This window comes from Neovison vison, chromosome 6 (genome assembly GCF_020171115.1).
Source record: "Neovison vison isolate M4711 chromosome 6, ASM_NN_V1, whole genome shotgun sequence".
NCBI classification, from domain to species: domain Eukaryota; kingdom Metazoa; phylum Chordata; class Mammalia; order Carnivora; family Mustelidae; genus Neogale; species Neogale vison.
Window position 1 is genome coordinate 194329052 of NC_058096.1, and position 12337 is coordinate 194341388.

The 12337-nt window shown below is 48.7% G+C and overlaps 1 protein-coding gene across 3 annotated transcripts in view; it reads right to left on the bottom strand.

Annotated features, from left to right (window-relative positions):
• The window catches only part of PTPRG (protein tyrosine phosphatase receptor type G), a 709729-nt gene that overhangs the window by 102827 nt on the left and 594565 nt on the right, over positions 1–12337 (bottom strand). For all 3 annotated transcript variants that reach the window (XM_044253275.1, XM_044253276.1, XM_044253274.1), the window contains exons 9-10: positions 4114–4298; positions 896–1004 (exon numbers count right to left, since the gene is read on the bottom strand). In XM_044253275.1, coding sequence (XP_044109210.1) covers positions 896–1004; positions 4114–4298 — 294 coding nt within the window. The remainder of the gene's footprint in view (positions 1–895; positions 1005–4113; positions 4299–12337) is intronic.

Genomic DNA, 12337 nt, shown 5'->3' on the forward strand with positions numbered 1-12337 from the left:
GGCCCACAGCCCAGCTGCCTATACTTGTCAATAAAGTTTCAGTGGAACCGGGGCTGGGATTAGGTTGGGACAAGTGAGACAGAGTGGATCCTATCTTTATTTAAAATTTGGGTATTTTGGGAGTGCCTAGGCGGCTTAGTCAGTTAAGTGTCTGCCTTTAGCTCAGGTCATGATCTTGAGGTCCTGGGATTGAGCCCCGAATCGGGCTCCTTGCTCAGTGGGGAGCCTGCCTCTCCCTCTGCCTGCTGCTCCCTCTGCTTGTGCTCACTCTCTGTCAAATAAATGAGTACAATCTTAACCAAAAAAAAAAAAAAAAAAAAGATTTGGGCATTTTGTCCACAAACTTTTTCTTTTTTTAACTGAAAAATATAATGTATCTGATGACTGAGTTTTTTGGTGCTCTTTTAAATTTTGCACCAAGGTTAATGCCTCTATTGCCTCACGTTAGTCCTGGCCCTGGAAATTTCTACAAGACCTTGTATCAGCAGGTAAAAGCCCGTGGGATCCTGTAAGTGGCTCATTTGTGTGGCTTGCAAGCCCAAGGAGTGGGCCGGATACTTGTGCTCTACTTCTTAAGAGAACAACTAACTGATTCAGGCTAGAAACCCAAACACATGACCAGGAGGTGATTTCACAATGACAGTGTTAGACAAATACTTGGTTCCCCACAGCTGGAAAACAGCAGTAGTAAAAAAAATAATCAACACTTTGCTCTTTTCCCCTGTCTTCTGGCCTATGAAACCCCTAACCTAAGAGGCAGATTTAAAACCCCACCCTGACTCTTAGGCCGGGTTTATTTTCTTTGGTCCAGGTCTCTTATTAGAAAGGCGAAGGCAGCGTAAAGTAGGAAGGGCGCAGGGCCACCGGGGCCCAGAAGGATGGGAATGAGCCTTACCTTGGAAGAGCATCGTCTGGCTGAAGTCACTGCGCATGTCATTCCGACATACCGCCTGGACCCGGAACAGGTAAAGGCTCTCAGGGGACACATGGCTAATGGTGGCTTTCTGCAGGGGAAGAAAGGAAAGGTAGTGACTTGGTTTTGAAGGCTGCTACATACTTTACCTTCTAGAGCAGAACCTAAAATCAGGAAAAGTAGTCCTTTTAAATTCCTGGGTCCCCTGACCAAGCCTGAGAGCCATGATGCTTCCCTATGGACCATAGGCTCACTTTGAAAGGGAAGGAAGTTCAAAAATAACTGGCTGGGAGTCTGTTTTCAACACTGACATGTGCAGGGTGACAGACGTAACAAAATCCATCTTGACTCGTTCTTGACTGTTGTTTGGAACACGTCCCCAGCCTTCTTTCCACTCACTAAACTTGGGCTTCTTCCGTAACGACCATACCTTTTGTGTAGTTACAGACTATCCTTATTGACCCTAAACAGACTCTAGAATTATCAAGTAGACTGACTTTTCAGAACCATGCAGAGATCTTAGTATCAGTAACAAAATCTTGGTGTGTAGGTTTCTTTGCAGTTCAAAGGCCTTGCTGTACCTTGACTGATGGATAATGTGGGGCACAATGCCAGGAGAGATCACCTGACTAGAAGCCAGATGTCACGAGATCTACCTTTGTCACATCACTCACTAGCGGCGTGATTCCAAGTCAGTTGCTCAGTGTCCTTTTGTTCTCTGCCAGCTTCAACTGTTACATGGAAAGAGTAGTGGCACCCTCCCAGAGTTCTTGTGAGTGCTCCATAACATAGACCATGCAAAGCTTGTTCACAGGTATCCCACACCACACAACAAAAAACACTCCTGGTCTAACACAGAGGTCAGCAAGCTACAGCCACAGGACGAATCTGGCCCACTATCTATTTTTACAAATAAAATTTTATTAGCACACAGTCAGATCCATTCATTTACATGTTGTCTGTGGCAGCTTGCACCCCACAATGGCCGAGTTGAGTAGCTGCCATGAAGACCTTATGACCTTGAAAGCCCCCAAATTTTGCTATCTGGTTCCTTCTAGGAAATGATTTGCCAACTCCTGGTCAGGTGTCACCAACCAAATCCAAATTCCCACTCTTCCAAGGCTTTATTATTCCAAGAGCCTCTGAAAAGGAGAAAACGGAAAACTCCTGAAAAGCAGGCAGCCCTTGCTTCCTCAAGCAACACACAATGAAATAAACGGATTCTCAAAGACTTCCTAATGGATGAAGTGTCCCGTCACTGAAACGTACATTTTGGGCCAAATACGAAAAGCAGTTCTCGGAGCTTAAATGCTGAGTGGTGAGTGAAATGCTCTGAGCAGGTGTGCCAGTACGACTCACGTCACCTGCTGCTGTGGCCTTGCGAATGGCTTCCTGGGGACGGCACTAGATTAGGGTCAAGTTATCTCACTGGAAGACTCATTTCTTTATTTTGGAAAAGGCAGGTAGTAACACCTGCCCCACCAGCAGCAAGGCCATGAAAGAAGGACTTGGGCTTTTAGGTTTCAGAGCCACTGCCACCGTAAGTTAGAGAACAGCTTTGTTGCCACTAACTCAGCACTCTTGACTTCTTGAGGAGTTAAGGAAATTCGTTTTGTGTGTCCCCAAAGAAAACATCCACCCTTAGAAAATTCTGTAAAAAAGAACCTGCTGTCAAAGCATGTTTTTCTCGCCATCTCTCCCTTTCTCTGAAACTAATTTCTGCCTCATTCTCGAAACCTCTGACCCCCGTTCAGTCTTCATGCAGAGCCAAATCTTTGCTCCATTTACGCAAGGGTTTATTAGAATTCACTACCAGCCCGTGTCTATTTATCTTTGTATGTTTATTTTCCACCTAGAACAGGAAACCGCATAAGCACCTGGACAGTTTCTGCTGATGAATGCAAGTCATCTTTCCTCCAGAAAGAGGAAAATCCCTTACGGACTTCCAGTGGTGACAAGACAAAGGTTAAAACATATCATAACCTTGGGTGCCTTTCAATAGATTTCTCTCTGATTTCGTGAAGCTCGTCATTCCTTAATGTGACCCAGATAACAATGTCTAGTGGGGAAATTGAAAATATAAATGGAAATGAAGTAAAGGAATCTTCATCTAAAAGAATATGAAAAGTATTATCCCATAACTGATTGAATGGGCCCTGAGGACTCTGTATTGGGAAGAAAAAAAAAAAGCGATAACCATCATTAAGAACCCCACTTGGTGTTCCTACATTTTTTGTGCGTACATACAATTACGCTTTCATTATGCCACAGCCTTTTTTTTGATCAACAATAAGTGCAAGGCTTTCAAACCCAAATGTGTCACTTTGAGTTTCCAGACAAAGACTTCGAGCCTCCTGCTTGTTGGAAGCATTTGCTTTTCCAGCCGAGAGGACAGCATCTGCAAACATCTGTTCTCAAGGGCCCCGCTGGGTGTTGGGCACTAAACACTGATGGGAATGTTCACATGAGAAGCAGAACTGGGCATGAACAGCTCAAAGTGAGGTCAGATTGTCTAGGGTCTGAGATCCTGAGAACAGTGACTAAAAATCACATGGTCCCAGGGATCCTCCGTGGAATGGTCATGTGTAAGGCTGACTGAACACAAAAGGAGTGGAGGGGAGGGTGGACAAATGCCTGGTCAAGGTGGCTGTAAGAGCAGGAGGTGGGGGGCGGGGGCGCGGGGAAAGAGGAGGAAGAATTCTAGGAATAATAGCCTGCCTTTATTGAGCACTCACTACGTGCTAGGACCTGCCGTGCGTTTGCATAGCTCATTTAATATTTACAATAACCATAACCACTAAAAAGTGCTTCACAGAAGCTCTGTGTTGCGGTTGGTGGTTTTTCCAATGAAAGAACAAGCAATCCGTTTAGAAGAGCCCGATTCCAGGGAAACGACCTCGGTTTTCCTGGCGGTGTAGTTAGGCAGCAGGGGCATGATGGACAGAGTCCTTGGGGGGGATCGGGCCACGCCCCCGCCAGCAGCTGCTGCACCACAGAGCACAGCCCCGGCTGGGGGCGCCCTCCGCGGGTGGAGGGAGCTGCGCTGACACAGAGAAGGTACCCCGCGCCCCGCCCCGGGCCCCACCCCATCCCCACCCCCACCCCTGACAGACACGCGGGGGGGGGCGGGTGGGGGACAGGGAGGTCTCTTGGAACTGCAAGTCAGTTCTGAACATTTGCGCACAACAGGGAGCTTTTACCAAGTCCTTGTCGCTGTCCTTCGTGAACGTCTTCTCCTTCTCATCCTCGTTCTTGGTCCAGCTGTAGGAGATCATGTAGTTCATGATGGGCGGGTGGTAGATGGTCTCAGGCTGGCTCCAGGACACCTGCAGCGCAGTCTGGTTCAGAGGCTGCACCTTCATGTGGACCGGCGGAGAGCTGCAAACTGAAGACAAGCACAGGCGCGCACTCAGGGCCTCCCCGCCCAGCGCACGCGTCCGTCCAGGACACAGCCGTCCTCCCTCCGCCCAGATTCACCTGCTGCTAACAGTCTGCACCTGTGTTCTCCCATGCTCCCCCTCCTCTCTCTCACACACATAATTGTTTTCCTGCAAAATCACGGGACACAGCTCGCAAACCTGCTGACACGTCACTCCCTCATACTTGGGCCATTCTCTCCTCTAACTGCATTGCCCTGCACACTTGCACCCTCTTCCCCAAATCCATATGCTGAAGCCTCACCTCTAAAGTCATGGTATTTGAAGGTGGGGTCTTGGGGAGGAAACTGAGTCACGAAGGTGGAGCCCTCATGATGAACGGGATGCATGCGCTCATAAAAGAGACCCCAGAGAACCATGCCACCCCTTCACACCGTGAGCACACAGCCATCTATGAACCAGGAAGCGGGCTCTCACCAGACAGAAAATCAGCCCGTGCCTTATCTTGCACTTGCTGGCCTCCAGGACCAGGAGGAAAAAGATTTGTTGTTTACAAACCACCCAAGCTACCGCAGTTTGTTGCAGCAGCCTGAGCTAAGACAATAACCATAATAAGGTTATCATACCTAAGAAAATAAACATTAATTCAATAACATGATCAGAGGGGCACCTAGGCGGCCCAGTAGCTTAAGCCTCGGACTCTCGGTTTTGGTTCAGGTCATGATCTCAGGGTCATGAGCTCAAACCCTGCGTTGTGCTCCCTGCTCAGCAGGGAATCTGATGGAGCTTTCTCTCCCTCTTCCTCTGCCCCTCCTGCTCCTGCTCTGTCTCTCAAGTAAATAAATAAATCTTTAAGAAAATAATATTATCTGATACCTAGGTCATATTCAAATGTCCCTGATGGTGTGCAATGATTATTTCTAGACATTTCCCCCCAATCTCATGCTGTATTTAGTTGTCATAACACCTAGACTCTTCAAATCTATTAGAGTCCCTGGCTTTTTTCCTTGGTGACTTGTTTGAAGAAGCCAGGCCATTTGACTGTGGAGTATTCCAACAAACTAAAATTGTAGATGAAATTTTGCTGTAGGGGCGCCTGGGTAGCTCAGTCCATTAAGCGTTTGCCTTTGGCTCAGGTCATGATCTTGGGGTCCTGGGACCGAGTCCCGCACTGGGCTCCTTGCTCAGCGGAAAGCCTGCTTCTCTCTCTCCCACTCTCCCTGCTTGTGTTCCCTCTCTCTCTGTCAAATAAATAAATAAAATCTTAAAAAAAATTGCTGTAAATAGTTCAGAGTATAAACACATATAATTTTAAAAGAGACTTTAGAGAATTTCAAAGCAAAGACACAAATGTGGATGATTTTCCTCTGGACGAGCAGCACCTCATGTGATTACCCTGCTGGAGGGCATGAGGAAAGCCAGGCAAATTCTCCTTCTCACTCCTGTGGCTGGCAGGTTTGAAAGGACAGGTGGTTCTCCGTCTCTTTACAGACAAGACCAGTCAAGGGTCGACACTATCAAGCTGGCCTTTAAAAGTGTGACATTTAGGCCCTCTGATGTGTTCCTTCCCAGTGGCCATCAACCTGCTTCCAGGGGACTTAGGGGCTACAGCAGGGATTCTGAGCCTCAGCATTACTGACCCTGGGCCAGACAAGTCTCCGTTCTTGGGGGTGGGGATGGGGTGGTGCTCCTCTGCCCGTGGGATGTTTGGCAGACGCCCTGCTCTATACCAAATAGATGCAAGGAACGCTCCCTGCCCAAGTTATGACAATGCAAAAGGTCCCTGGATAATGCCAGATGTCTCCTGGAAGACCAGTCGCCCCCAGCTGAAAACCACTGGTCTAAAGGGGGAGATGAGGGCGCCTGGGTGGCTCAGTGGGTTAAGCCGCTGCCTTCGGCTCAGGTCATGATCTCAGGGTCCTGGGATCGAGTCCCGCATCGGGCTCTCTGCTCAGCAGGGAGCCTGCTTCCCTCTCTCTCTCTCTCTGCCTGCCTCTCCATCTACTTGTGATTTCTCTCTGTCAAATAAATAAATAAAATCTTAAAAAAAAAATAAAGAGGGGAGATGAGGATTCAGCAAAGAATGACAGGTGCAGCTGGTATGACACACCTGGATGGAATGGATGGGCATGAGGAGAGGCACAAGGGGTTTTCCAAGCACACTAGGGGAGGATCTGACGCAGGCTTTGTGAACAACTCCCCTGAAGAAGGCACATCTGCCTGAGAGCCGACAGGTGAGTGGAGATGAAAGCGGTGGGAGCCAGGGGAGGACGAGAGGGCAGGTCAACGGACCACAGCAGGGAGAAGACCCGAGGGCCCAGAAGGAAGCCAGGAGGGCTGGATCCGGGCCCAGAGAACGATGTAAGAGGCAAAGAGTGCAGCTGGAGTGAGAGGCCTCACCCCAGATGCAAAGTCTGGTCTTTACCCTCTGAGCACAGCGAATTCTAGAGCAAACACTTAGAGGAAAACTGAGGCTGGGTGATGCACTGGATAGGAAGGATGTGAGGGAGAGGGGGGCAGTGAGGACCACGCTCAGGTCTGGGGTGTAGGAGGTGAGCCACACTGGAGCACGTGGGTCAGGGGACCATAGCTGGGTTCTGGCGTCTCCTAGAAGATCAATTACATCGTAAGCAGCCCACTGCAAGCCAGACTCCCACATTTTCTAACCAAGAACCCCAAGCCCAAGGCTGCCCAGCATAGCATGATGGCTTTCCTTGCCAGAGAAGCACGGGCCCAGCTTTAAGGACCTGGCTGCTGGAGACAAGCAGAGATTGATTTTGACAGGGGGGCATCCTTTTGCTCTTCAACTGCCAAATCATGCTTCAGCTGGAGAGATTCACTTTGTGTGACTGAGACAGGAAGGAAGGGATAAATTAATGAGGCATTCCCACTGCCCTGCAGAAACCCGGGAGGCATCGTGCCGCCTGCCTCGCAAATGCCACCACCACAGGAACATCAAACAAGAATCCAAAGGGAGGCTTCCAGGGAGACGCTGGGGATGCAGTGACAAGATAAGGACACTAGGTGGTGCTAATACACCGCTTTTAAATAGCCCAACTTACTAAGTGGCTGTAGTTTCTCAAGACGCAGCATGGCGGGGGGGACGTGGGGGAGACAAGAATCAGGGAAAGATCTACACCTGTCCTTCTAGAAGCCAATAATGAACCAAGCAGATTCAAGTATTGGAAAGCTTCCATCTCTCACTGATGACCGTGTCAGTGTCAGATTTCCCGATTTCTACCTCTCTTCTCACCTCCTACCATGTTCTTATTTGATCTCCTTTATTCTGAAGACATCACTCCTCTGCTCCAATTAGTGGTGAGCGGTATGGGGATGCATCTATCTCCAACAGTTAGATCATCACCACATAAATAATTCTATCACCCACATGCGGACGCAACCATTCTTTTTATTTATTCTTTGAAATTAAAATAGCTCAGTTTTCCTTTTGATTAAGATGATTCATGTTAATGTTTTTAAAAAGAAACCCAAGTGATACAAAAAAAGAAGTGAGCTTAAAAGAAAAAAAAAAAATTACCCCCAATCCCAAAATCTAGAGATAACCATTGTTCACTTTCTGGCGATCTCATATTCAGGCATCTCTTCATACACAAGGAAAAGCACACACATACAATTTGATGTAAATGGGATATGGTTTTATATTATAGTTGTTACATTGTTGTTGTGTTTTACGCAGTAAATGGTGAAAATATTTCCTTGTCAGTAAAGAGAGCCTGGCATCACTGTTTTGAATGAAGGTATACAGGTACAGAATTCCACTGTCTCAATGAACTAGAAAAAATATATATGTATTCAAAACTAGCACACCTTTTTAAATGCTGAGATTATCATTTTGGAGACTCTGTGGATCACATGATAACTAGGGAGAATCTCTGTCCCATAGGACCTTTGTAAAAAAAAAAAAATAAAAAAAGTTTTATTTTTATTTGAGAATTGAAAAACCATGCTACATTGTTTCAGGTATATAACAATGTACTAGAAAACAGTGAGTGAAGCTCACAAGAGGCAGGTCTGGCCTCTAAGGAGACCATCTATTCGGACAGAAATTCAGTAACTGAGGGGCGTCCCAAGGACCATGTCTGTCCCAGACTACGTACTCAGTCTTGGAGTACAAAACTAGCTCAGGCAATATGTAGAGGAATTAGCATGGACGCACACCCGTCAAACTTTATTCATGGACACTATGTTCCAGCTTATTATGATTTTCTTTTTTATGTTTACTCGGTATTTAGATACCAAGTCCTCTATATTAGTCATTTTTTATTCAATTTACTTAAACTTAAAAAAAATAGTTCCCACATGGATTTTCATGTGTTAGGAAATCTTTTGATTTTTTTTTCACCAGCTTAGAATAAAACCATTATTCCTGGCTCATAAGGGTACAAAATGTTGTGCTCAAGTTGGCCCATGGGTCAGTGGTCCGTGGATCCCTGATGGAAGATAAAGGGAGGCCAAAGGTTTATCTGAAGTGTGTTCACCACCTACATTTGTGTTCTTAGCACTGGATGCTGCCCCTCCGTACAGCCCGAGACTCACCCCTCCAAAGCTGAGACCCTTCCTAGCACCTGCCAGTGTGGAATTATATACCTGACTTCACTGATTACCTGTAATAAATAATCTACGTGCCCACTCGCATGGAGATCCACGAGGCTGCTGCGCTGTCTTGCCGGCCACATTATCCCCATGCTTACAACAGAGCGGGCCCTCAGTAAAGAGTGGCTGAAGGAATGGTACGGGGAGTGGGTGGACTACGTGCTTGAATCCCCCGGTGCACGGGTCCTGTGTGCCAGCACCCCTCCATCCCTCTCTCTGGCCAGCAAGCCCACCCCACCCTGACCCAGCCTCCTTGAAGGACTGGATTCAGCCTCACACTTCCCCTCTGATGTCTCTGGGCTCCCGGAGCTCCCCACCTCAACCTGCCTGTCACGCGTGTCCCCGTTAGCAGCCCACCTCTCCGTCTCTGTGACCCGGCTGGAGGCGCCTCCCGGGCAGAGACCACACTCGTCATCACTCGTGCCCTCGGCGGGGCCTCAAATTGCATTCACAGAACGAGGGAAGGTATTTAGCGCCTCAGTCAGGACCCCTGATAAAGTTCCTGTCTACAGAATTTTAGTGTCACACAATCCATCCCTGGGGTCACCTTCAGAAGCCTCAAGTTTGTGTGAAGATCCTGTCCCCCAGGCTTTAACTCACATCTCTGTCAAGGGGATGTCTGCCAATCAGAAAAAAAAATGTTGGGTCTACAGAGGGGACAGAACTGCCGGTACGCTCAGCAGCTGGGGGAGGCGAAGTGACCAGATGCCCTTCAAACAACAGGCACATGAGCAGACAGCACAGCCCTGTGCTCTGTATTTCCAAGTTCTGCTTGCTTTCTGGGAAAAAGTTTCCATCACTGTGATGCAACATATAAAACACAGCATTAAGGGATTTTATGGAACAGCCTGGAAAAGCTGGTCTGATAAAGCATGAGCTTTGGAGCCAGACTCCTACACAGCCTTGTGTTCTCATCTGTACAATGGGTGGCTGATATCTGGCAAAATCCTCCTCCCAGGGTTGGGGCAAAGATTATAAACAAGAGTGGGGCTGGACAAGAGTCTGGGAGGCTCAGGCCCAGTGGCAAATACAGGGAGAAGTCACCACGCGCACACAGTGTTTTTAAGAAACTGGCATATTTTACACATACAGCTGGATTTTTAAATTAGCGGCAGAGCAGCTTTCCCTTCAGAGCAAGGGTGGTGCTCACTTTTGCCACAGTTCCCACCACTCCCCATTGCCTCTGCCCAGCCCAAGTCACTCACAGCTGCCCAGCTCCTAAGGCCAGCTGACTTTTCTGCCGGTCTAAAATGAGCATCAGGAGCACTGTCCTAGGCACCCACCAGGTGCCCAGTACCCTTGAAAATGACCTCTGCAGCTGCGCCGAGCCCAGGGAGAGCGCCTGTCATCTTTTACACAAACCCAAAGCCTTTTAACCACGCGGGAGTGCCACAGCTGGCTCTCTAAACAAATCTTCCCCTGTGAGGTGTTCCTGCCATCAGCCTTCCCCTTCTCGGGGGCCTGATTACGTTCTCACTGGCGTCTGATTGCTTTACACAGGCATCTCAGACGATGCTCGGTGCCAGCTCTGAGAATTTCTGCCTTCCTTCTGAACCACCTTTAATTAGGAGCCCAGACTTCGTTAAATAATGAAGAGGCTTCTAGCAGCGCACCCAAAGTCCTCTGATTCTAAATCAATGTCAAGGATATTTTCTCAATGGTTCTTAGAAAAGGGTCGTTCCCCCTCCAGCCCCGCCCCTACCCCTCTTCCTTCTGGGTGGTAGATAAACTGATGGGACAGGCTCCGTTTCAAAGTCAGTGGTAACTCGCCTTCTACTACTGACGGTCTCCCCCCTGCACCTGCCACCCGAGTGCCACGGGGGAGGCAACAGGCTGATTCCTGATCCAGACTCCAGGGGCCAGCACAGTTCAAACATAGCAACTTGGCACAGAGTCATGATTTCACAATTCTTTCAACAGAAATCCCACTGTGCCTGGGCCAGGGGGCTGGGGAAGGGGGCATCTGTGACATCATCTACCACACAGGGTCATGTCCGAGGCAGACAGGGAGAGGGGACGGTAAGGAACCCTATCTCCTCTCAGAGTGGAAGGGATGCACTCAAGTGACCCAGAGCCACAGAGCCTTGCCTCAGACAGCTTAAATGCCTGTCACTTCTTTATCATCCGGCTCAGCTTAAGAACACTTGAACATGGAGTCCTGTAGGGGAAATTTCCAAAGAAATGGCCTCAGGGAAGGATTTTTCTTTTTGACGGGCTGAATCAAAGAGGCCTAGGTAAACACGAAATCCCCCAAAGCAGACCACGTAGGACTTTAAACCTGGAATCCCGGTGCTCTGAGGTGTCACCTCGCCCACCCCAAGTGAGCTCACAAAAAGGAAGCCGCACAGGGACTGAGCCAGAACCGGGAAGGAGGACATCAAAGCCAGGCAGCTCTGGCATGTTGGGTTTTTATGACATCCCAATAATGTCCGTTTGGAGCTGCCAAGCATGCTGAGGGCCAGGCTCCGTGCCCTCATCTCAGATGATCCATGCACACACAACTAAATCTGAGTGGTGGGTTCAATTCTCCCCATTAAAGATGACGAGGATCTGGGATTCAGGGAGCCCAAGTCACGGCACTGGGCCAGTGACGGAGAGGGAGGAGGGTTCTAAACTAGAACCCCGTCTGTTGCACTTAAAACCAGAGCAGGTGGTGGGTGAGCAGTGGGAAGGTCACGGGCTTTCTGTTCACACACGCCTCCCACGTTGGTTCGCTATCCGCAAGATGGCAATAAAAATGTCAGGAGTGTTACTCCGAGGTTTCAAAGGTGAAACCGGCCCCACACAGGTACTATGCATCACTACACAGCCTCCTTCTCCCCTCAGCCGTCCCCATCTGCTCTGTTCTCAATGACAGAGGAGAGTGTAAGGTGTCTAGACAGTTTCCACAGCAGCCTCCCACTCCTTTAAGGCTCTGGATGGATGGAGCTCTATCACCACTCTCCCTCTCAGAAATGCAGTCTAAGCTTATGGTCCCCCAATCCATCACAGGGATGCTGGAATTACATGGGGTGGTGCAGGGTGCCCCCTCCCAATGCCTTTACTCCCTGTCGTTCCATGCTGGCGCTGCAACAGTAACGAGTCCTATTTGGTGAGCCTGGCCCTGGGCCGAGTCAGTGCGCTTCAGAAACCGGGGCATGAAATCCTCTCTGTCATCCTCGGAGGCTCCCGGCTCCATTCTTACCCTGGTTTCGGAGTCAGAGATCCAAGAGGGTCATCCGTTCACTTCTCACTTTGGAGCAGACAAGCTGCTTTGGTTCTGGACACACCAGAAAGTTTTGGGTAAAACTTTCAGGGTAAATGAATGCAAGGCACAAACACATTCTGACTGACATACAGGAAGAGTGCTGTTGAGAGTTGCTATGGTTAAGTATTTATTGAGCACCTACTAGGTACCAGGATGTGGACTGGGAACTAGGGATAAAGGGGAACA